This window comes from Lagopus leucura, unplaced genomic scaffold (assembly GCF_019238085.1).
Source record: "Lagopus leucura isolate 7727_CA_CO unplaced genomic scaffold, USGS_WTPT01 210-7_obj-0_obj, whole genome shotgun sequence".
Taxonomy (NCBI): domain Eukaryota; kingdom Metazoa; phylum Chordata; class Aves; order Galliformes; family Phasianidae; genus Lagopus; species Lagopus leucura.
In genome coordinates this window covers 1-25,330 of record NW_024963246.1, presented here as the reverse complement: position 1 = coordinate 25,330, position 25,330 = coordinate 1, and the positions used below count along the sequence as shown (strand labels likewise).

At 46.5% G+C, this 25,330-nt stretch overlaps 1 protein-coding gene across 1 annotated transcript; it reads left to right on the top strand.

Annotated features, from left to right (window-relative positions):
* Positions 1–1,433: 1,433 nt before the first annotated feature.
* On the top strand, positions 1,434–24,960 carry LOC122191044 (protein phosphatase methylesterase 1-like). Its single transcript, XM_042891233.1, has 9 exons — positions 1,434–1,627; positions 13,699–13,792; positions 16,475–16,567; positions 19,825–19,882; positions 20,420–20,471; positions 22,370–22,524; positions 23,018–23,108; positions 23,961–24,026; positions 24,735–24,960. The coding sequence occupies exons 1-9, from the start codon at positions 1,530–1,532 to the stop codon at positions 24,943–24,945; spliced, it is 918 nt and encodes a 305-aa protein (XP_042747167.1). The 5' UTR covers positions 1,434–1,529; the 3' UTR covers positions 24,946–24,960.
* Positions 24,961–25,330: the final 370 nt, after the last annotated feature.

The following is a 25,330-nucleotide window of genomic DNA, read 5'->3' as shown; positions in this document are numbered from 1 at the left end:
TTCAAGGCCAGGTTGGATGGGGCCCTGGGCAGCCTGGGCTGCTGTGAAATGGGGAGGTTGGTGGCCCTGCCTTGGTGGGGGGTTGGAGCTTCGTGATCCTTGAGCTCCCTTCCAACCCAGGCCATTCTGTGTGATTCTGTAGTGTCCAGTTTGCTATCCACCCGTACTCTCAGGTCCTTTATGGCAGGGCTGCACTTCTTTTCTTCCCCAGCTTGCACTGATGCTTGAGGTTGCTTTGACCCAGGTTCAGATCATGCAGTTGGCTTTGCTGAACCTCATGAGGTTCTCCCAGGCCCACTGCTCAAACCACAGACCAACCCAAGCTGGGAAAAACCCTCAAGAATCACCTAGTCCAAGCCCCAGCTCCACACAGCACCACTCAAACCTAAACCCTATAGCTCAGAGCAGCATCCCAATGCTCCCTGAGATCCTGCAGCTCAGGACTGTGCTCACTACCCTGGGGAGTCCATTTTATACCCACCACCCTCTTGGATAGAGCCTTTCCCAAACCCCCTCTCTGTCACAGCTCCATGCCGTTCCCTCAGGCCCTGTTGCTGTCACCAGAGAGCACAGAATCACACAGAATCACAGAATGGTTTGGGTTGGAAGGGACCTCAAGGATCACAAAGCTCCAACCCCCCCACCACAGGCAGGGCCACCAACCTCCACATTTCATAGCAGCCCAGGCTGCCCAGGGCCCCATCCAACCTGGCCTTGAACACCTCCAAGGAACGGGGCAATCTGTTAAACGAAGGCAGGACCGCGGACAGCTGTGGGTCTGTATGCCCCATTGCCGGCTCTCACCTGTGAGGTAGGCCGCGAGCTGCCGAGGCCCGCACCGCACGGCGTACCGGCTGCTGCCCGCCGCCTGTCCCGGCTTTGAGGCGGGGTGGAACACGGTACCGTCCGAAGTCTCACCCCACCACCTCAGGCGGACGAGGACGGCGGCGGAGGGCGCTTTGGAGGCCGTCCACACGATTCTGCCGACGGTGCAGCGGAGGACGCAGCGCGGAGGGCCCTCTACCAGAGGCGGCAGGCTGGTGGACGCAGGGATGTCACCGGGAGCTGCGGAACGGAGCGATGTCAGAGAACGGAGCGGAGCTACAGCGCTCTGCCAGCCTTCCCCCACCCCCAACCCCGCACCTCTACGCCGCCTGCTGACCCCCGGAGCTGGGGCCGGGGCCCGCGGCCTCCTCTGCTGCATGGTTTCACCTCAGCGCTTCCCTCAGGCCGCGCCGCTGCCCGGCAACGGCCGCTCCGGCGGGAGCATCTCCCGCCTTCACCCCACTTCCGGGACTACAACTCCCATCACGCACCGCTTTCTAATTGAATCCCCTAGAAACCCGGACTACGTTTCCCAGAAAGCTTCGGGGCGCCTTGCTTCCCGTGGTGCCGCGCGGCGGCGCTGTGTGTAGAGAGGCGCTTCCGGTGGGGCGGAGCGGAGCGGAGCGGAGCGGGGTTGGTGGCGGCCCGGGCATTCGGTGAGGGCCGGTGCGAAGCTTTGCGTCGTGTTCGTCGTTTTCGTTGTTATGTCGGCTCTGGAGAAGCAGCTGTACCTGGGTCGGCTTCCGACGAGGCCTCCTTTGCCCGGGGGTGGCGGTCAGTCCGGCTCGAAGATGCGCATGGGGTAAGTGAGGGAGGGGGGTGGTGGGAGTCTGAGGGGAGAGAGTGAGGCCTTCGTCATTAGGGAGGGTTGGGTGCTTGTGGGAAAGGGGGGAGGGAGGTTTCGGGGGGTTCTCCGTGCTGACTGCAGCTGAGAGGTGTTCTATGGCGTGGGGGGGGGGGGGTTATAGGGGGGTTGCAGGAGAGGGAGATTTTCTGGGGGGACTTTGTGCCTGGGGGAGGTGGGTGGGGGAAGGAGGAACGTGGCGGCTGGTGGGGATGGGGGTTGGGGTGTGAGGGCCTTTCTGTGTGGGGTGGCAGCCGTGGTGAGTGGTGTGGTGGGCCTCCGTGAATGGTGTAGAAAATAGAGAATCAGGGAACGGTTGGATTGTAAGAGCCCTCGTAGTCCCTCCCCCCCCAGCTCCAATCTCTCCATGGGCAGGGACATCTCCTACTGCCCAGTTGCCTGCAGCCCCATCTATGGCCTTGGGCGCTGCCAGGGTTGGGCACCCAGATCTCTGGGCAGCAATATCAGGGCTGCACCACCCACTGAGGAAAGGATTTCCTCCTTACGTCTAATCTAAATGTCCCCTTTGTTGGGTTAAAACCATTGTCCCATGCCTAGAATTCAGCTCTTTTCTCAGGAGAGAGTCACTAGGAAAGTTTCCTCAGACTTTTTTATCCCCATATCCAGTGAGCGTCAGGGATAAAGCAGCAGGGCAGGCAAGCTGAAACAACGGGGGAGATTTAGATTAGATATTTGGAGGAAATTCTTTACTCAGAGGGCAGCAAAGCCCTAACGCTGCTGTCTAGAACTGTGGGTGTCCCATCCCTGGAGGTACCCAAGGCAATGGATGGGGCTGTGGGCTGCCTAAGCCGATGAGGAGCACCCAGCCCACAGCAGGTCTTCGAGTTCTCTTCCATCCCAAGCTATTTTATGTTTCTGTGATTCAGTTAGAATAAGTGTCTTGGGACATCCCGTTGGTGGCACTCTTCTCTGAGTCCTTTAGTTTGAAGGGAGAGTCTGTGTGTTGTGATATGTATGTCATGGTGGTACCTCAAAGTCAGTGAAATCATGGCTGAGGGGGAAAAGTGCTTTGAAATGTTATTTGGATGTTGTTTATCGCAGAAGGTTATATGAAGCTGTAAAATGGTGAACTCTGCCAAGAGATTAAGGCTGTGCTTTGAGTGATGGCAGCATTTCATCTGGGATAGGCCAGTACTGTACAGCGCAGGGTAAAGGGATGTCAAACCTCTTAAACAAGAGTGAGAACATCTTTTGGAAGCATGAGAGAAGATGGACTGGAATCAAGCTGTGTGGATGGGAACTAACAAAGACTGACTGGATGAGGACAACTTCAGCAGAAGCTTTGTTCTTTAGTGAGGGGTCAGGTGGAGAAAGTGGGCTGCAAATAGGAGAGCATTGAAGTATACCAGTAACTTCATCACCAAAGGTGTGAGGGAGAAGCTTGTGCTCCTAGCAGGTGCCTGGCTATGGTAGAAGGGGTGCAGGGTGCTTTGTGGAGTGAAGGAAGCTGGTGTTAGTCACCAGAACGTGGGCTCAGGCTGCTGTCTGTCAGCCCCGTGCAAAAGGCAGGGGAGCATAGATTGGAGTAGAATAACAGAAACAGGAGCAGTTGATTAAACCTGGAAAAAAAATGCTTTTTAAGTGGTGTCTGAATTTCCGTACAGAGATCTGGGCTGTGACAAGACCACAGGCTGACCCTTTGAGGGATGCTGCCCTCTGTGTGAGAGCTTGGGAGGGCCAGATGTGTGCTGCACAGCTCCTGATGGCATCGAGTGCTCCATTTGGAGGTTAAAAATATCCTACAATTCCTACAGGAGATCTCCTTTGCCTTGATGCATGAAATCAGATAACTGAGAGAAATAATGGAAACGGCAGCTGTAAAAGACTGAGATAAAATGTTTGGGTGTTTATGGACGTGAAAGGCATCTAAAGGACAGGTAGTTCTCTCCTTTAAAACATAGTTTTAAAATGTTTCTTCTACACTGTGTTCTTAACAGTATATTTGAATGGATACAGTGCCGTTGATTTAGTTACAATCTGAACTAATTCTAACAAATCTCCATGAAATATGTTTTTTCCTTCTAGTGTGGATTAAGGAAAAGCTAAGCTCTGTATGTAAGTAATGGCATGGCCTTGAGGCTAATCAAAAAGGTGGCATTTAGGGATTAATTAGAAAGAAGCAGTCCTGAATGTTGTGTTGTAAAGCATGAGTTCACTCAGCTCTGTTGTGAGAGTCTTGGGATTACACAGGAGTGTGCAGAATGTTACATGTGGTACATATGAAACTAGATTTAATACTGGCTATTTAATTATGCCACTTAAAATGGGACTAACCAAGTTTCAATGTATTTCAGAGCAGTTTTGTGGACTGTAAACTTTGTCAGCAAGCTAATTCTTTCCATAAAGCAGTGCACACCTGATGGCACTGTAAACAAATCCCCTGTTTAATGAAGTCTTCATAGCTCGCTAATAAACATAAAGACTTCCAATGTTGGTGTTCAGGTCCAGGGGAAGGAAAATGAGTTTGCAGTTGGTGTTGCTGCTGGTGTTGGCTCCTGCCAGATGTTTCCTGGAGGCAGTTGTCCCCGTGGTAGTGATAAAAGGCAGGACTCCATTTCCTGCAGCATCAGGTGAGCTGCGTTCTGCTGGAATCAGTTGGGTGATGGAGGCAGTGCTGTCTGCTGGGGATTGGCTGCAAAGGGCTGCTGTGCTGTGGGATGCATCTCCCATGTCAGTGTTGTTGCTGGACATCCACTCATGATAATCTTGATTAGGAAAATAAGGAAATTAAAGGCTGCCCAAACTTAATGAGGTGCAGATCCAGCGCCTGTGATACTTCTTGCTTCTCTCATCCTTGATGGATAAAAAAATGCATTTCAATTCAGCATCTGCAAGGTTGATTCTAATTGATTTTATGATGGGTATCTGTGGGGTATTTCTCCAGTTGAGTAATGTTTGTGTTGGCAGAGTGCTTCTTGGTCACAATGCTGTAAGCTATGTAATGCCTCCCATCTTTCCAATCTTTGGAAGGTTTTTGAATGCTTCATGTCATAGAGGGAAGTGGCCGTGGAGGGATGTTGGTCTTCTGTTGTTTTATAACACTGTCAGTCTTTTCTTTTTTCCTTTCAAAATCTTTCAGAAGAGTCTGTTGTTGTGGGTGGGGATCAAAGCTTCACATGTCCTTCCCTCAGTGGCAGCTGGATGCAGTTAGAATCATAGAATCACCAAGGTTGGAAAAGACCTTCAAGATCATCCAGTCCAACCGTTCACCTATTCCCAGTAGCTCCCACTAAACCACGTCCCTCAACACAACATCCAGCCTTTCCTTGAACACCCCCAGGCTCGGTGCCTCCATCACCTCCCTGGGCATCCATTGCAGTGCCTGACCACCCTTTCTGAACAGTAATACTTCCTCATGTCCAGCCTGAATCTCCCCTGCCGTAGCTTGAAACCATTCCCCCTGCTCCTATCACTGATGACACGAGAGCAGAGGCCGACCCCCAGCTCACTGCAACCTCCCTTCAGGAAGTTATAGAGAGCAATGAGGTCTCCCCTGAGCTCCTCTTCTCCAGGCTGAACATTCCCAGCTCCTTCAGCCTCTCCTCATCAGCCCTGTGTTCCAGACCCCTCACCAGCTTTGTTGCCCTCCTTTGAACACGTTCCAGGCCCTCAATATCTTTCTTGCAGTGAGGGGCCCAAAACTGGACACAGCACTCGAGGTGCAGCCTCACCAGTGCTGAATACAGGGGAACAATCACCTCTCTGCTCCTGCTTGCAACACTGTCTCTGATGCAAGCCAGGATGCCATTGGCCTTCTTGGCCACCTGGGCACACTGTGGGCTCATGTTCAGCCGAGCATCAATCAATACCCCCAGGTCCATTTCCTCTACGCAGTATATACAGTTTATACACTGTCACAGTCACACTGTGGTCACGCAGCCCTGGTTGCTCTGTGGGCTCAGCGCTTTGTCTCCTGTCACCTTTTCTTCTCCCCTCCTGTTGATCTCATCCTACGTTATGGTTGGTTTTGGACAGCAGTGGCCAAAACTGGAAACTGATTGGACTCTTTCACACACCTGTGGACTGGAAGGATTATTTCACGTATAGGAATGAAGTTATCATCCACAAATGCACACCTCAGTGGATTGTTTCTTTGTTTTTAATGGCTCTACTCAGGTCGTTTTCATAGAATCATCAGAGAACGGCCTGGGTTGCAGAGGAGCACAGCGCTCATCCAGCTCCAAGCCCTGCTGTGTGCAGGTCGCCAACCAGCAGCCCAGGCTGCCCACAGCCACATCCAGCCTGGCCTTGAATGCCTGCAGGGATGGATGGGGCATCCACAGCCTCCTTGGGCAACCTGTGCCACTGCCTCACCACCCTCTGGCTGAAAAGAGGTTTAGCTACCAAAGGAGGATGTGATCAGCTATTCTTTGACAAGTGTGTGACTTTCAGCACTGGCAAATCTAGAAGGCTCTACTGAAGTGATCCTTTAAAAATCAAACTCTTATAGGGAACAAAAGTAATTAAAATTAGAGAAAGATTTGTTTGCTCTGCTATCATCTTTTATTTATAAATCTATTTTGTTTCTGGGCACTGATGAATTTCTTAACTTGAAAGCAGGGCCATTAATTAGAATGTATTTAAACTCAATATCCAGCAGTGCTGGCAAGCTGGTTGTTCTACCAATAAATGCTTTGCTTCTTGTGCACTGTTCCTCTCGTTGGAATGTTGGGTACATTTTGTTTTTTGTGTTAATTCTATCTTTTTCATCAGCCAGGCAGGCCGTGCTCATGTGGCTGCATGGGGTGCTTGAAAGAAGAGAGTGCAGTAAGTGAGACTGCAAGTAGGAAAAAAGACCTGAATGCAGCACTGAGGTTTCTCAGGTGTCAGCCATCCTTGGCATAAAGGCAAGTTGCAAGGGTAGGATGCTTCCTTCAAAGCATTGTTTTCAGGTATCAGCTTGGTGAGGAAACCTTTGTCACAAGTACAGAGGAATTCTCAGCCCAAATACCTTCTTACATCTTTTCTGTCAAAGAGTTTAATGTTGTGGATGCCCCGTGCCTGGAGGCTGGCTGGATGTGGCTTTGGGCAGCTTGGTCTGGTGGTTGGCAACCCTGCAGATAGCAGGGGGTTGAAATTAGATGATTATTGTGGTCCTTTTCAACCCAGGCCATTCTGTCATTCTATGAATGTTTTGCTTGTAATAAAATATCACCCGTTACTGCATCCAAACAGGTGAGAACAGACTTGTCATATTGCACTACGATCACTTCCTTGTGTTTCTTTACTGAGAAGTCTCCTTCAAGCAGTTCAGCTGGCCAGAAGTGGCTGTGCTTGTCCCTGGGGCTGAGCTCAGCTCCGCTCTGCTCTGTGCATCTCAGCTGTGTGTGCATCTGTGGGCTCCTCCACACCTCTGGCAGTGTATCAGCAAAGCAATGCATGGGGAAATGCAAATCAGCGCAGTGAAGCAGCAGGGATATTGAATCCTTGATTAGCACAGAACACTGGTATAAATATTGAAGCAAAAACACAGGACTGCGTGGTTAAAATGGCTGCTGCAGCGTAGTTTCGCTGGGCTCTTGTAGCACAAGATGTATGCTGGCATTCTGTAGGATTTCACAACACATTGCACTGATTTCTGCCACCTCTGTCCTCTGAGTTGCAGCCTGCTCATCTGCAGACACGTGTGTGCTCTTCCAGCAGCACCCTTCCTGCTGGCACTGTGCTCTCCTGCCTCTAAGTGCTCTCTGCCCATATTGCTCAACTCAACAGAACTGTCTTATCCAAACCTGAATTTGTCTGCATCTCTTTGGTCTAAGTGGTGCATGAAAACCAGCAAGAAGAACCTGAAGTTCATTTTTAAGGGCCTGCATAACGGAGCAAATGTAAGCTTGTCATAGCATCATAGAATGGCCCAGGTTGGAAGGGAGCTCAAGGATCACGAAGCTCCAACCCCCCACCAATGCAGGGCCACCAACCTCCCCATCTCACAGCAGCCCAGGCTGCCCAGGGCCCCATCCAACCTGGCCTTGAACACCTCCAGGGATGGACGGGGCATCACAGCCTCTCTGGGCAGCTGTTCCAGCACCTCACCACTCTCTCTCTAAACAACTTCCCCCTGACATCCAACCTCCAGCTGCCCTCCCTCAATTCCAAACCATTTCCCCTCGTCCTGCTGCCATCTCCCCTTTCACAGAGCTGACTTTGAGAGCAGAGACTTTCTGCCTCCACCTTACATACTTTTCTTGCCAATTTAATTAGTTTATTTAAAATACTTCTTGTCAGCCATGGCAATTCTTAAATAGATTATATTTGATTTCCTTTGCTCAGGTTTTAAGTACAATGCAAGGATTATAGATAATGATCCATGCATGTGATGTTTTGCAATTGCCTTCGTAGTTGTAAATGATCTCTAAGGAAAAGGAATCTCTAAAAATGGTTCTCTCTGCTTGATACAAGTATTTTTTTATGTTTATTTTTGAAATAGCTGAAGGCAAAGCCCAACTCATTGGTGAGAAATTTGGTGACATATTTGGGCTCCGGTTGCTCTGGGATGGCTTGCTTTTTGGATCCATTTCCAGTATGCACTGAAGGGGACAAACAGCACAATGGGATGAGATGAGCTCTAGAGAGAGCCCAGAAGTTCTTTTGTAACTCCAGCTTCACACAGCAGCTGGCTTTGAGTTTCAGACTTCATTGTGCTGAATCCATTTCTGTTTTGGTCTGCTGGATGCTTCAAAAAGCAGTAATTAATTCCCATCAGCTTAAATGTTTGGTCGACAAAACACTTCTGCAACATCAAGGGGCAAAATCACAGCTGCCTTTTACTTGGACTTGCTTCTAGTTTTGCTTGCATTGATGCACCACTAAAAAAGCAGCTCTAAATAATGGATGAAAGGTATTAATTCCAAGAAACAACAAAATCACAGTCAGTTTCTCGTAGCTATTTGCTGCTTTGTGTACTTCAGATGCATTCACTAGCTGTCTCATGGGAAAACAGTGCTCTTATTCTTGCCCTCTGTCAGGTTCAGTAGTAAAGTGAAGGTCCCTCGTGTTTCCCATCAGTGTGGATTGGAGGCAAGAATTTTGTGTACATTGCAATCTGCACGTAGTTACATCAGAGGTGACAGTAGTTCTCAGCTCCCAGGTCCTCTTCACTGCCTACAAACATAAGAGTTTTGGTCTGTGTTGTTCCCAGATATTTCATATCTGACCCACAACTCCTAGCACTTCCTCTGGAGCTGTTAACTGCTATTAAATGGAATTTGAAGCGTTTGCTAATAACACTGAATCAAGCAATATGACAAGAAGTGGAGTGACATGGTGCCAGGGAACAGCTTGGCTCTGGTTTCATGGGTTGCTCCTACAACCTGTGAGTTGTTCTTCATGGATCTTGTCTTTCTGTCAGCACCTGACTGCCTTCTGCATGAGCATTTTAGCAGGAGGTGGTCAATAGACCTTACAGAAGCTTAGCAGTAGACTTTGCACTGGGCTTGGGCTGCCACACGTGGTGCTGGAGGTAACAAATCTCTTGTTTCTGCCCTTGTTTTCTCTGTTTCGTTTTTCTACCTTGCTCAGGCTTTTTTTACCCAGACAAATCAGAAGGAGCAGTGATGCAGTGGCACAGGCTGCCCAGGGAAGAGCTGGGGTTGCCTTCTCTGGAAGTGTTCAAGAACTGTGGGGATGTGACACTGAGGATGTGGTCAGTGGGCACAGTGGGGTGGATTGGGATTGGGTTTGGGGATCTGAGGGGTCTTTTCCAACCTCAGTGATTCTGTGATTTTATGATCCTACATACAGCAGCTGTGCTGGTGCTCCTGGTAACTGGAAGGCTTGCTAGTTCCAGGAGGAGATGCATGCATCAGGTCAGCCTAAAAGGCCTGAAAATGACATCAGTGTTATGAGAATGACATCCAGGTTATCTGATCTCAGAGAGGTGGGGAACAAATGTGCTAAAGAGTAATTGAAATAAAGTGATTTACCTTCTTTCTCCAGTCCTCTGCCCTGCATCACTCCTGGCATAGTGTTTAACCAGATAAGGCTTTTACTGTATGCTCTGTTTTCCAATCTTAGTTGTATATTTCTTGGAATCCTCTTCAATTTTGTCCTCAGTGATTGATTCCAACCACAGGTATGTTATTCCAGGCATGCTGGCGTGCATGTCTTGTGCAGTAATAATATGGTCTGTGCTCCAGATTGAAGGTTATCCCTGAGGTTTCCTGAGATGGTGCTTTGCAGAACCATCTGCCCCTGTTAATGCAGTTTCTTTGTTCCCAGGTGTGGGACTTCACCTGGTTAGGTCTGTGCTTTCACAGAATTGTAGGGGTTGGAAGGGACCTCCAGAGATCATCGAGTCCAACCCCCCTGCCAAAGCAGGTTCCCTACAGCAGGTCGCACAGGCAGGCATCCAGGCAGGTCTTGAACATCTCCAGAGAAGGAGACTCCACCACCTCCCTGTGCAGCTTTGTTCTTCGTCCCTCAGAAATGGAGGTGACACCCTTCGTTTCTGTGTAAATGGAGTTCCTGTGTGTTACTCTGCAAACCTGGGGGTGTTTTGCTGTTGGCCAAATGAGACTTGCTTTGGGAATTCTTCATGTTCAGCCTAGGAACTAACACTTGCAAACTTTCTCATCTTACAATAGAGGGAAGGGTACAGGGACTTCCTGCTGTTAACCAGACGTATGGATCACACTGGAAGGAGCATAGCCACCTGGATAAGGATATCTGCCCATCACATCGAATTATTGAGGACAGTCAGATCTTAAACCAGCAATAATGTGCTGTAGGGAAGTCTGACTGCACCGAAATGTGGGATTTTTCAAGGGTGATGAAACTTGTTGTTGTTAACTGCTATAGAAAAACAGGAGATGGGAAATTATCCAAGCTGTGGGCTGTTTGCTCCATCTCCAGCAAGAAGCAGAAATGGTCCAGAGAGCTTGATGGGGGCTGGGGTGGCATCCAGGCAAGGGGGAAATGAATAAAGCAAGCCTCTCAGCTGGAAAAGCACGCAGTCAAACAGGAAAAATGTGATAGGGGTTTGTACAGTCATTAATACTGTAGTGAACAGGCAAAGACACTCATAGCGTGGGATTAAAAGCAAACAAAGTACTGCTTTTGTGCTGAAAGCCTAATGAACTTGTGGCACTGTTGTCACAGGTGCTGTGGAAGTAGATCTGGCTGGAAGTGACTGGAATTTTATGTGCCAAACTCATGGGATCTGTCCTCCGTGAGTGCAGCACAGTGCTGAGGATGCGGCCTCTGGAGATGGGTGAAAATTTGGAGGCATGTCATACCCTGCTCCCTCCTTAAACCTTTCCAGAGCACTCTTGCTGCCACGTTACGGCATGGATGGAGCTTTACCTTCTCTCATCACACCAGTTCTTATGGTCCTCCATGATAAACCATTGGAACTCAGGTACCTTAGAATCACTGAATCGTTAAGGTTGGAAAAGAACTCCAAGGTCCTCAAGGCCCCCACCACCACCGTGCCCACTGACCCCGTCCTTCAGTGCCACTCCTCCGTGGTTCCTCACCACCCCCAGGGGCTGTGACTCCCCCACCTCCCTGGTGGCAGCTGTGCCAGTGCATTATTGCTGTTGGGAGGAGAATCTTTCTCTACTATCCAACCTTGAAGCTCGTATCAATCATCTGAGTTGACTGCGTTTCATACCAAGTCTTTGCTTATAAAGTTTATCATTAGTTATTGTTTTGGAAGGAGATTAAACTGAGGCAGTAGAAGAGATTTTCTGAGTTTACATGTGTATGTGTGTGACATCTCTTATTGAACTGAAGTTTGACAAGAAGAATACCAAAGTCTGGAAACCCCCAGAAGTGAATTTTGAATATTCAGGGGGTGGTTGTTTTATGTTTCTTATTCTAGAAATATCATGGGGAAATAGTTGTATTTTTACAGAACTGAAAAGGTGCTTTGTGTGCTCATTTCTCTTTCTTTAGGAAGCCAAGAATTCAGGGGAAGCTTCCTTCAATAGAAGAGATTTTATTCTGTGAAGGTCTTTCACCCCCACACCCAAGCCTGATTTCCATATTGTGTGCTGATTGCCTCCCCCAGAAGAGCTTCAATGCAGAAAGGCTGTTAAAATGGTGCACTGTTACTCATCCTGTGTACTGGGCTTGAATCTAGCTTGATTATGTCACTGCCAAAATTAAGCACTACTCTTTTAGCCTTAGCAAATGGGTATATTCACTGAGCTGAGGAAACAGATTTCACATCCACTGAGTCATTGGGAAAATTCTTATTGCAGAGCCTTTCTTTAGTGCTGGGGGTACAAGGAGAGGGCACAGCTGCACCTTTAATGGAAGCAAAGAATAAATTGGCTCATCAGCTGGGCACCTTTGAGAGTCCTGGGTTGTGTAATGTCCACAGAACGCATCTTCTGTGTTCACCCAATAATTCATTTAGGGGAGTTGCATCTCCAACCTGAAAGCCTGAAATCGGCGCTGCTAATTTGAGGCATCGTTCGTTTGTTGCTGTGTTTTGTGATGTACTTGTCAACAAACTGTGGCAGAAATTAGTCTTGGTTATAAAGAGAGGTTGAGTCTCTGTGTGAGGAATAAAGATTGTGATCTGCGTTTTGGAAGTGTGTTATTGGGAGACCCAGGCTTTGTTTTAGTAGCCATGGTCCCCAGATCTCACCATTGCAAGTCCTAGTCATGGCTTACAGTCATAGTTATAGGTCATTAAGGTTGGAAAATGACAACACACCCCACCATAAGTTAATGTAATTATATAGTATTGGACTTGGTGATCCTTTTGGGTCCCTCCAACTTGGGTTATTTTGTGATTAACCTGGGAATAAGTGTCTGCTGAAGCCTGGAAGCCCATTCTTCCAAGGAAGTCTTATCAGCATCTGATGTGCAGTCTTGTCATTATGGTCCTTAACTTAAAGTTTTTCTCAGCTTGGAGAAGAGAAGGCTGCAGGGAGACCTGATGGTGGCCTTCAGTGCTTGAAGGGAGCGGATGAACAGGAGGGGAACGGCTGTGTGTGAGGGTGGGTGGTGACAGGACAAGGGGAATGGCTTGAAAGTGAGCCAGGGGAGGTTTGGGTTGGATGTGAGGAGGAAGTTTTGGAGGCAGAGGGTGGTGAGGCAGTGGCACAGGTTGCCCAAGGAGGCTGTGGATGCCCCATCCATCCCTGCAGGCATTCAAGGCCAGGCTGGATGTGGCTGTGGGCAGCCTGGGCTGCTGGTTGGCGACCTGCACACAGCAGGGCTTGGAGCTGGATGAGCACTGTGCTCCTTTGCAACCCAGGCCATTCTATCATTCTATGGTTTTTACAGATCCTGCTTTTTTAGGACAGTTTGACTCTGAATGATATTTCTTCTAAAATTTGAGGGAGTTTGTGGGAAAGTTCCCAGCGAGTTCCCAAGTCTCCCAACAAGTACTAATTTGACTTTTAATAAGATGCTTCATTCTTAGATCCCATGCTAGATTGGTAGCATCCTGTGGCATAGCTGACACTTTACATTTCAAAGCTGTGGTGTCAAGGTGACTTCTGAGAAGGGCATTCCCTTTTTTTTTTTGACAATGATTCATGGGCTGAGTCATATTTTGGATGGCTTCCTGCTCTCCCAGTCACGTCAGCACCATATTGCTCCCATCAGGACTAGAGAAGAACCATTTCATGCAGTCAGACGGCTGCTGACTTTCGCAGGGCTTGATCTGTAGCTGTTGCAAATTGAGAGATGGTTCTGTGGTGGGATCTTTAAATATTTGCCCTGCTCCTTTTTACTTTTCCCTCGATGTTGGTGTGTGTAGTCTTAATTGCTATTGCTTGGTCTTCCTTGGTATTGCTTTGTGATGAAGTATTCTCATTCTGTCTCCATTAGTCTTCACGTTCATTCTTCTGATCTCCTCAATAGGAGCCATGATTAAAAAAGACATTTCCTCACTGACTTCAAAATCCATGATCTTGTAAGGGAATTTCACTTGCATATCATTCCAGTCCCAAATTGCTGTGTAACACTGGTATATTCTCCTCAATGTATGCCAATTGCAACAGAAGACTCATTATAATACCTCTTAACTATGGAGTTGTTTTTTCTTTCAGCCCTGGAAGAAAACGTGACTTCTCCCCAGTGCTCTGGAGCCAGTACTTTGAGTCTATGGAGGATGTCGTGGTGGAAAATGAAACTGGCAAGGATATATCCTTTTATTCAGATTAAGGCTCTTCTGTTCTCAGTGACTTTGGCAGCATTACGTGTCTGAGTTTATTGGGGTTCCTTTCAGCTTTTCAAGTATTTTTTCTCATCTCACCTTCTGTTTTTTTTCCCCCCTGTTTGTATGGATCAGCAATCAAAGCATTCCAAGACACATAGCAAGGCAGGTTCATGGGATTGATTCTTTTGCAGCAGTAATCAGTGATTTCAGTAAGTACTTCCAACTGCTCTGTAAGGCATTTTGCAGGCAAAGAACTCCTTAGTTCACATAGTTGAAACTGTATCAGGAGTTATGTTTATTGATTTGTATTAAGTTTTATTAAGACAGTTAACTGGAAATCATTAAACTGTACATTCAGATTCAGTATCAGCAGTACAATACATGAGTCTCAACTCTCAAACAAAGTTAATGCCTACAGATTTCCAAAGACCCTTCTGCAAGTAAACTTGTAGGTTCTGTTCCTGTACATCCATCCAAAGATACATGCGTCCCCAGGGAGAGTGGGTTGCTATTTGTTGCACCTCAATTTGATGTGCAGACAGGGAAACTTCTCTCCCTGGTCCACATAGATGTGGTGGTGCCAGCAAGGAGATGTCCAGCAATGTCAATCTAGTTTTTAGTTATTGCTCTCCAAGATCCATGCTCCTTTTCCAAATGTTTGTAGTACTTTTATACTTCTCTTTAAGCTGACTCCTTTTTGTAAGTCTTTCTGTTATGGACTAATCCAGCTGGTGGCTGTAATCCTCCTTGATGTGCTCAGTTTGAATCATACAATCCTTAAGAGTTGGAAGGGACCTGTGAAGGCCATCTAGCCTAACTCTCCTGCACTGCACAGGGACACCACAACTAGGTTGGGTTGCCCAGGGCCTGATCCAGCCTCACCTGCAAAGTCTCCAGGGATGGAGCATCCAGCACATCTCTGGGCAGCCTGTTCAGTGCTCACCACCCTCACTGTAACAGACTTTTTCCTTACATCCAACCTAAATCTCCTGTTGTGGAGCTTGAAGCCATTTCCCCTTGTTCTGCCAACAGACCCTGCTCAGGAGCCTGTCCCTTTCTTTCCTGTTGCTCCCCTTTAGACACTGACAGGCTGCTCTCAGCTCAACTTGCAGCCTTCCCTTCTGTTCTCCATCTGCACAGCCCCAGCTTTCAGCCTGTCCCCATAGGAGAGCTGTTCCATCCCTGGATCATTTTTGTGGCCCTCCTCTGGATGCTCTCCAACAGCTCCATGTCTCTCCAGCACTGAGGACTCCACATCTGGTTGCAGTGCTCCAGGTGAGGCCTCACAGCACAGAGCAGAGAGACAGGATCACTCCCTCACCTTGCTGGCTGTGCTGCTTTAGATGCAGCCCAGGATGCAGTTGGCCTTCTGGGCTGTGAGGGCACAGTGCTGGCTCATGTCCAGCTTCCATCCACTATACCCCAAGTCTTTTTTGACACGACTGTGCTCAATCCTTTCATCCCCCAGCTTGTATTGGTGCAAAGAGTTGCCTCAACCCAGATGCAAGACCTTGCACTTGGTTTTGCTGAACCTCATGAGGTTCACCTGGTCCCACTGCTTAGCTTGTGTAGGTACCTCTGGAAAGGAGGCAAAGGCCATGAGTTGGCTTTGGGTTTCCCATTCACAGGCTTCCTGCACCCACCAACAAGAGCTGTGTGCTAACTGGGAGCACCCTGAAAAATAGTGTGGGACACAGGGCTTCCCAGGGGTCCTGCAGCTGCCTGTACTTCTGACAGAAGGACAAGAGGTACTTCCAGGACTTCTTTTTGCAAAGTGAAGATTGTTCTATCTTTATTTAAGTAACACAAACCCTATAGTTTAAGTAGTTTTATAATTTCTAAGCATACACATCCTACTTTGGTCTATCCATTAAGAAAACCTAATTTCCAAACTATTCCAACCCCTATAACACGTCACTTCTCCTTTGCCAACAGCATGTGATGCTCTCAAATGTGAAACATTTTCTTCTTGTTGTTTTACTCACCCATTCGTTATTTCATGTTCTCATTAAGTCTGCTTGTCCAATTCCAGCTATGAATTCTTTGTGATGTGCACCATGTCTGCATTCCTTGTGAAGCATCACACACACCCCTGAGGCTTTATAAGTAGTTCGAAGGGTAATGGACCTGTTTGGATAGGTGGTGGACATGGGCACCTTCAGTTCAAGCACATCTGTTCTTTAGGATTTATTGTGTTACCCTGTGACCTTTAACAGAAGCTGCTGCTTCCTTCTGGCAGGTCATGGTAAGGTGGGTACTGTGAAGCTTCTTTATGGATGTATATGCCAGAGAGTAGCTGTGTTGCCCTAAAACATCTTGTGTTCTGGCTTGCCTGACTTTTCATCTTAAATGTAATGGAAAATACTCCACATTAAAATTACATGCTTCGTAGCTCCTATTAGTAAGGCTTGTTTTTCCTCTTTGTTGTTGCAGAAGGGGGAGAAAAGGTTTAAGCATGAGATGTGTAGGTTGCAGAGGAGGGGAAGTCCTGCACAACAGGAAAAGAGCTCTGAAATTTAAAACAAGCTCAGTTCTGTCCTGGTTATGCTGCAAAAACCCATTGCACAGAGGCAGAAAGGAGGCCTTGAGAATTCAAGCATAGAAACAAAACAACTGTGATTGCAGAATCTCAAATCTAACCATGAAGTGTCCTTAACTGTCCGTACACTTTTCGAATTTACAAAAGCGGATTGGAGGGACCTGTCTTGCTGCTGTTACATGGTGGAGGCCATTCTGCTCTTTCCTGGGCTGTATTTACTGTAAGTAAACTGATTTATAGAGATAGACACTTAGGCAAATGTAGTCCTGTAAGCATGGAGGGCTGCTAACCATTCAGTTGTGTTAAAAGGGGGGAAAATTAATGCAGAAAACAGTGTTATGATCTGCTATGCACCTGACTCAAGTCATCTAAGGATATATATTAGGCAATGTATGCAAAGGTGTATCATCTAGGCCACTAATTTCCAGCAGCATCCCAAACTTCCACATAACTTGCATGTTTTAATGAAGCGTTAAGGTAAATCTATCACAGTGTTCCCATGGGGTTTTTCTGGGATTTTTATTTTTGGAAGGCTGCTTTCCAATTTTCAACACTCGTATCTCATCACAACACTCTTACTTTGCATGGTTGAGATCCTGTTCAAGGAATCTCGTTTGCTGCTCTCTGAAACACGGACAGAGGTTGTAGCAACAGGAGCAAGCACATGAGCTGATGGAACCAAAGTGCCATCCCTAAACCTGTTCCTTTGTTTAGGAAAAAAAAAAATATGAGCAAAAAACAACAAAACCAGAGCCAGGGAAGAGAATTGAAAGGATTGCAGGTAAAGTAAAATCTCAAAGTATCTGTTATTTCTATTTGGGATGTCAGAATGATAGAATCACGGAGGTTGGAAAAGACCTAGGATCCTTGAGTCTGACCACAACCCATCCTGCTGAATCATGGCCACATCTCCATGGTTCTGGTGCAGTTCCAGGAACAGTGTGACTCCACCACCTCCCTGGGCAGCCTGTGCATCACCAGTCTTACAGAGAAGAACGTTTTCCTCATATCCAGTATCTCTTCTGTGCCTACTGTTACGTCAGGCATGTAACAAGGATGAGCTCTTTGCAAGAGTTAATACCAACTGCTCTTGAATTCCCAAGGTGGCTGCTACTACTGCATAATCCTTATGGTGTAACCCATGGGTAAACCACTGTGTGCTATGACAAGACATCCAAAAAATCATAGAATCATAGAATCACAAGGTTGGAAATGACCTGCAGGATCATCCAGTCCAACCCCCCTCCCATTCCTATCAGTACCACAAGGTACTAAAGCATCTCTTGTAGCTCCTCATCCAGGTGCCTCTTGAACACCACCAGGGATGGCGACTCCACCACCTCCCTGGGCAGCCATTCCAGTGCCTCACCACCCTTTGAGAGAAGAAGTTGCTCCTAATATCCAACCTAAACCTCCTCTGGTATAACTTCTGGCCGTTTCCTCGGGTCCTACTGTTTGCCTGGGAGAAGAGGCCAGACCCTTTTGCACCATAACCTCCCTTCAGGAAGTTGTAGAGTGCAGTGAGGTCTCCCCTGAGCCTCCTCTTCTCCAGACTGAACAATCCCAGCTCCCTCAGCCACTCCTCATAAGACTCAGTGCCTCTATAGAGACTCAATGCCTCTATAAATGCCTCCTAAGTGGGCTGCAATTTTGGTACAGAATGGCAGTTGGACACCTAGCTTAGTTCATCTATGTCTGCAGCTGTAGCTGAGCCAGAGACTGGTGCAGAAACTTCAGAAACTGCTGAAACTTTGTCTTCAACCTCTTTCTTACTAAATCCTGTCCTTATCAATGTAGATCATTGGTTGCCAAGATGGTCAAGTGATTGGTTTTGGTCACAGTTTCCAAGAGCCTTGGACAAGTTGGATTGAAGGCCATTGCCTTTAACCAGAGGCAGATGTATGAAGCCACATTTTGCTGATCATCTTCCTACAAGATGCCATCACCCTCTCTAGAATTCTTATTTTCAGTAGCAAACCATTTTCACACTTAAAACCTCAAGCTTGTTGGATTTAGGGGAGTGACTGCCATTATAACACTGTGCTTTTGGGGCTTTTGGTGTTACTGCTGGCTGATGAAGGTAACATAGGTTTCCCTAGGTGAGAAGCACAAATCTGACTGTGCTTTTGGGGAAGGAAGTGGGTGCAATAATTAGCTGTGCCTTTATGCAGCTGGTATTAAATTATTTCCTGTGGGTGTGTTGAAAATAATGTCTGTCCTAAGCAATTAAGCCAGGTATTAAACTTAAAGTACTACACAAACATATATTTTATTATATATCATTATATATATTTATAAAATTCACACCCAGAAGAACAACCAAACATGAAAATCTCAAGCTGGGAGGCTCTGAGTGCCCTAACCTATAAATAGAAGAATAGCCTGCAGAGCCAGAGTGCTGCTTTCTTCTTTTGCTTACTGGCCTGGCAAATTCCTGGCTGATCTGCTTGTGCTTCTCTTGCCCAAAATATTTCTGTTTGCATACAACTTAGGGTTGCTGGACAGCTTCCCATTCTGTCATGTCATGTTGGTGATCCTCTTTCCTCACTCTCTGATGACAATGGTTTGATCTTTAGCAGAAGGCATCTCATCTGCTGAGTTAAGTCATTGCTTAGGAGCATAAGCAGCTTGCAGATTGAGGCTTTGGGGTGAGTTTTGGGGTCTGAAATACGAACTTGTGGCTGTTTGAATTGCACTACTGCACTCATTTAGGAGTTGAAGAGCTGAACAACCAAACGGGAGGCCTGGTTGCCTTTCAGATCTGCCCCTTATGTGGGTGGTTGTATTAACAGTCCCTCAACAAATTCTCCCATTGCTCCAGGGCTGATATTTAAATAATCAATGATTCTTTAACACAAAATTCTTCCTTCCAACAAAGAAGGCTGTTTAATCACTGCGATGCCTGAAATAACTTATGCAAATGGAGCTGTCAGCAACAAATAGAGTCATCATTGCCTTGCTTTAAAAAGATTCCTCTCTTGTTCCCCTCCAACATCTTTGAACTGATCAATTTTGTACATTCCAACCTTACTGTGAAATTCCATTCTGTAAGATCCAAGTGAAGAAGTGCTGCAAGGCAGCTGCTTCATCTTCATGGCTGCTGTGTAGCTGGGGCTAATTTTGGAACACGTGTGGCTTGGGAAAGGGGAGCATTGATTGCTTCAGCATCTCAACTGCTACAGGACTTGAGTTTGCTTTCCTAGGAAACACAAGGTGTCTTAAAGCACAATAAAACACGTGTTCTTCTCAGAGATGATGTGAACAATGGTGGGAAGGATTCCATCCTTGAGCTCTGCTCAAATGAGGGCAGCTCATGTGGGCTGTTCTTTGTGGGAGCTGCAGGCTCAGCTGTTGGGAGCGGAGGTTCTGCCCCACCATGCCAGTCCTTGCTGCTGTTCCACTCTGTGCTTGATGATGCTGATCCTTTTGCAGGTGAGATGTGGCACTTTGCAAATCACGTTGTCTTTTTCCTTGCAGTCTGCAATCATCAGCAGGATTCAGTGCAGGATTGTGGCTTTAGATCTCCGAGGCCACGGTAAGTACAATAAATACAGGAGTTTAAATAACACACAAGCACATTGCTGACTTCCCTTTTAAAGGAGATGGTAATGAATCCTTCCCAAAACGACTGGGAAATTATCCTGAAGGCATCCTTGTTTTTTTCATTCAGTAGCAGGGATGGGTGAAGTGGTGTAACCCCATATATGAGCACCCTCAGCTCCCTGTGCCTTTGTGCAGGGTGATGGTGGGCTTCCTTCTTCCTGCATGTTGGCAGCAACCCCTCCTCTATATTTTCATAACCTAAAGGAGGTTTTTACCATTCAAAATAAAGTGTGTTGTTCAGTTGTAAGGTACACTGTTAATATGGAAACACTCCCATGACTGTTCCTGCCCCTAAGCCATAATGTGACAAAGTACCAAGAGTTTCTGGTTAATTCTGGGTTCTTTAATTGTTCATGATAACTGAAATGGAGTCTTTTCTAACTGTGCCAGAAAGCTTTGTACGTTTCTGCTCCACATCCTCAGAGCTCTGAAGGTTTTCAGCTTACAGGAACTTGTTTTGTTCTTTCAGGAGAAACAAAAGTTAGGAATCCTGAAGATTTGTCTGCGGAGACAATGTCAAAGTAAGGAAGCTTATGTGCTCCCCATCACTTCCACATACCTATTTTCTTTCCTTGATTAAACAGTAAATGTTGGAGGATACTCAACCTTCATTCAAGGGAACTGGAAGGTGGTTTCATTTCACATAATTCTGGTAGCTTTCGCTTCTTTTCCTTCTGTTTTGGGACAGCTTTAAAATTTCTTTAGAATTATGTATTTAATATTTAGAATTATACCTCTGCCAGCTGAGTTGTATTTCACAGTGCACTCATTCTTTAGGTCTCCCCTTAGTTGTAAAGCCACTTTACAGATCAGCAGCTTCACTGCAGGGAGCACTTTAAACCTGCAATGCTCAGTAACACTGGAGATATCCTAATAGAAGGGAAAAAGCCTTCCTCAGGCTTGACTGATGTAAGCATTTTAGCTTGAAGTCACCGGTTTGGTGGTGGTTCTCCTGCTTTTGAGCAGTCAGAGTGTATCTGCCTTGGGAGTTGTGGATGCCCCATCCCTGCAGGCATTCAAGGCCAGGCTGGATGTGGCTCTGGGCAGCCTGGGCTGCTGGTTGGTGACCTGCACACAGCAGGGCTTGGAGCTGGATGAGCACTGTGCTCCTTTGCAACCCAGGCCATGCTATCATCCTATGATTGAACTGGAGGCATCTCCCCAATGTGCTTCACATAATCAGGTTGCTTTTACAGACTGTCCTGACCTGCTTTGGGTTGCAAATCCCCTTCTTCACAAGCTGCAGAAAAGCAAGCAGTTCCTACTAAGCAAATCTTGTTATGTCTACATTGAGTACAAAGAGTGTCTTTCCTATGACTACAATTAAACCAGGAAGGACTTTGTAACCTTCCTATGAACAAATCTACTGGATTTGTTGTGGGGAGGCCATGTGTGAAATGCGTTCTGACTTCCATTGTATTCCTTCTTGCTGCTGCTTACAGCTTGTCAGATCCTGGTACATCACTGTCCTAAGGAGGTGCTGTACGAAATAACTGGGATTTTTTACATCTGCAGCAGCACTACGTGGAGGAAAACAAGTTGCCTTTTGTTTCTAAACTTCTCTGTCCTCTTAGAAGTGAGCTTAAAGTTTATTCCTTGTTAGCCTTTAAGTGGGAGCTTTACATTATGGTTTGAATCTTTTATTAAATGCTCTGGTTTTGTTCTCCTTGACAGAGCAGTCAGCCTTTCTTTTGACTTACAGTTTACTAGGTGCAAGCTTGCTCTTGTGTTCTTTGAAAGGAAAGCCCATTTTGGCACCTCTGAGGCTACCTTAAAGTACTGTGCTCCTCAATTAGCTTTGGTCTTTAGCCATGCTGCTATTTGGATTTTTTTGGTGAGTTGTGGCAGCCAGCATTCATATACAGCAGTAACAGCTTCAGCTTAAAGCAGGTGCCCTATGGAAGAGAAGGGGAAATCTCTGCTTGCCTTGTGCTATCTGTACTCCAGTGAGAGTCTGAACCTTTGCTTGTGTTCAGTGTTGTTTATCTTTGCCTCCATCCATGGAGCTTGGCTACTTTTCTCTATTTAACTGCAAAAGGTTTCTCCTTTTAAAGCTGTGAATTTTTTTAGCCTATGCTTCCACAGCAAAAGAATGCAAGGCTTTTCTCACCTTCCATTTAAAACTCCTACCAACTGTTGCCAATCTGAAAGATTCTCTTTGGAAATGAAAAAGAAAATAAATAAAGCCCTTTCTGTTTATAAAAAGGAAAAATAGCATGCTTGTTCAGGAAAGTATCAGCTTTAAATGATTGCCTATGTCGAGCTGCACAGTGATACTACAACAGACTTGTCCCAGTGGTGTGTGAGTTAGGTAAGAGAGGATTTGGAGCCAGGCAGCTGTCTTGGGTCTGTATTTTTTCCTTCAGAAATACATCAAGGTAGAGATGCTGACCATTCTTTCACCACCTTCTTTTGGCAGAGACGTTGGAAACGTGGTTGAAGCTTTGTATGGAGACCTTCCTCCCCCTATCATGCTGATTGGGCACAGCATGGGGGGTGCCATTGCAGTGCACACAGCAGTTGCAAACCTGGTGCCGAGTTTACTGGGTCTGTGCATGATAGATGTTGTGGAAGGTAAGGCTGTGTGTGCTTGGATGTGGTTCTTTCTTTCGAGCTCATCTTTTTATTCTTATCCCCTAAATTCCTGAACACACAAAGTTTAGCCATTTCTTCAATATGTGCCAGTTATATTCTCCTAGCAGCAGTTACCTGTGTGAAATAGTCCTTCTAGTGGGTCTCCTTTGGATTCTGCTGGGTGGGATCTGTGGTTGCTGTTGTTCTCAGAATTTGGCTGCAACACTTTCTTGTTCTCAAGGAGGGGGCTTTTTTATATATATACTGCATGGTTGATGAGTGGCTGCTGCTTTTTCTGATGTCCTACTTGTTAATTTTCTAATGTGGGAGTAGGTAGGAGGCTTAGGTGTGCTAAGTTGTATTTTCCTTAATTGCATTAAATCCAATCTGAACCCCAGCTTTCTCTGAAGGTGTTCCCTGGTAGCCAATTCTGTGTAGGCAAACATGGTAATAATTACATCAGATGTCATCACATTAAAACATTTCTTGCTAGGTACAGCCATGGATGCACTGAACAGCATGCAGAACTTCTTAAGGAGTCGTCCCAAAACATTCAAGTCACTTGAGAATGCAATTGAGTGGAGGTAATGTGTGGGTTTATGTAATCTACAAAATCACTTGGCTTTTTTAGCTTGAATCCTGAAGGAAGCAAACTTTGTCAGATTCTTCCTTTGGTTCTCCCATCCCCAGCTGTGCAGTGCTGGGGGAGTGGCTGATTCACCAGAGGGCTGTGCTGCCATCCACAGGGACCTGGACAGGCTGAGAGGTGGCTGAAAGGAACCTCCTGAGGTTTAGCAAGAAATGCAGAACCCTGCCTCTGGGGAGGAGGCTGAGCTGGGGGCACCCAGCTGGAAAGAGTGCAGGAAAGGTCCTGGTGGACAGCAGGTGGAGCATGAGCCCTGGTCACTAAGATGCTGCGTTAGGCCAAGTGTCAGCAGCAGTTCAGGAGAGGTGAACCTTCCCCTCTCTTCAGCCTTGGTGAGGCCACATCTGGGATGCTGATCTGGGTCTGGGCAACTCCAGTATGAGAGAGATTAGGACATACTGGAGAGAGTCCAGCAGAGAGCCACCAGGTGATCCCCAGAGGTCTCTTCCAGCCTCAACCATTCAGTGGTTCTGTCAGCAATTCCTTGGCTGATTTGATGGGACAAGAGAGCTTACAAAGATCATTAATTTCCTGGGAGTTGGCTTGGTGCTGGAGAAGGATCATCCAAGAGCTGCTCCAATTCCCCACCAGCATTTCTCCTATGTGTCTTTTAGATTCATAGTTACCTGAATCACCAGCCATCACTGTTAGCTGGCAGATGGTCTGTGACTCATTCTGAATGACTCCTGAGCACAGGTGGTTTGGGTAAAATCATCTGGTTTTGCTTCTGTTTCTAGGTCTGCTAGTCACCAGTCACTTAGTAATCTGCCTTTCTTCCTTTTTCCTCTAGTGTAAAAAGTGGACAAATAAGAAATCTGGAATCTGCTAGAGTTTCTATGGTCGGTCAAGTCAAACAGTAGGTTGTTTTGTGTGGTTTTAATTGGTTTTAATTTTAAGTTCTTAAAATCTGTTTTACAAATACCTTCACTGCAGAGCATAAATACTCCTGAACGTGGAAATTGCTTCTAGGAAAGAGATTTCTTTTCGTTTGATCACTGCTGATACCCACAGCTGAATTGTAGTTGTGGCACCTGGAGAAAACCTGCCCAGAATTTCAGTAGGGCAGAATCCACAAAGAGCTGCATTTAAAAGAAATTATAAACTAACCACTGCTGATTGTGTGCTCTTTGTTTTGCCTTCCTTTCTGCCCACATTGAGGCCATAAGGGCTTGTCTAATGTCTCTTCAGAAATGTTGGCCTAAATTGGGTTTGCCTTCTGGCATTTTAGAAATGGTTTAATTCTGCATTTCAGGAGTGGTCCCAGGTGAGTTTGGGGGGGCCAACATGATCTGCTTGTGCTGCTCTGATCCTTGGTGTATCTGAAACCTTTACAAAGGTCTCCACATACGTTGCTAAGAAGAGCTGTTGTTGCTTGTTTGATCATTCCTGCCTCTTTTAAGTACCTGTTTGCACTGGGATGCATATGCTGCTTTCATCTACAGCTGCTTTTAAACTTGGGGGGGGGAATTTTTCCTATCCCGTGTTTGAGAAGTAGCTGACTGCTTTTAGCTCAGCAACTTTCTGGTTTTGGAAAGGGAATCAGTTTTTGGTTTTGTTTTCACAGGTGTGAAGGAGCTGCAAGTCCTGAAGGTCCTAAAGCCATCGTGGAGGGCATTATTGAAGAAGAGGAGGAGGAGGATGAAGATGATGAAGGCGGAGTCTCTGTCAACAAAAGGAAGAAGGAAGATGACACTGAGGTAGGGAATTTCTTGCTGTGTTTCAGCACATGTTTGCATGGCACTTCCCTGGCCCATGGTTATCCAAAGGATTCTTGATATAAATGAGAGCAACTCTACTGGAAGCTTTATACTGGGACTTAAGTTTTTCTTCTTGGCCTCCTCTCATTGATTCCATCATGGGTTGTCACTCGGTGTTTGGTTTTTCTTTCCTCAGGTGCTCTGAATGCACATGACCTGAAATGGAGCTTTTGTGAATGAGGAGTGCTCTGTACTGAGCCTGTGTGGTGCTTTTGCTTATTTCAAAGACCTGTCAGCATTTGGGAGGTTGTACAATCAATTGCAGCCTAAGAATGTAAATTCCTCAAGGGAGATTCCCCATGTACAAGAAAGACAGAGGAGGGCAACAAGATGAGCAGAGGGCTGGAGCAGCTCTCCTGTGAGGAAAGGTTGAGGGAACTGGGCTTGTTGAGCTTGGAGAAGA

Bases quoted from the DNA above. Each gene is read 5' to 3' on its own strand.
- LOC122191044 (XM_042891233.1), top strand. From the start codon at position 1,530: ATGTCGGCTCTGGAGAAGCAGCTGTACCTGGGTCGGCTTCCGACGAGG. The intron at 16,568-19,824 runs GTAAGTAAACTG...TTTTCCTTGCAG, and splicing joins TTTCCTGGGCTGTATTTACT to TCTGCAATCATCAGCAGGAT. The intron at 22,525-23,017 runs GTAAGGCTGTGT...ATTTCTTGCTAG, and splicing joins CATGATAGATGTTGTGGAAG to GTACAGCCATGGATGCACTG.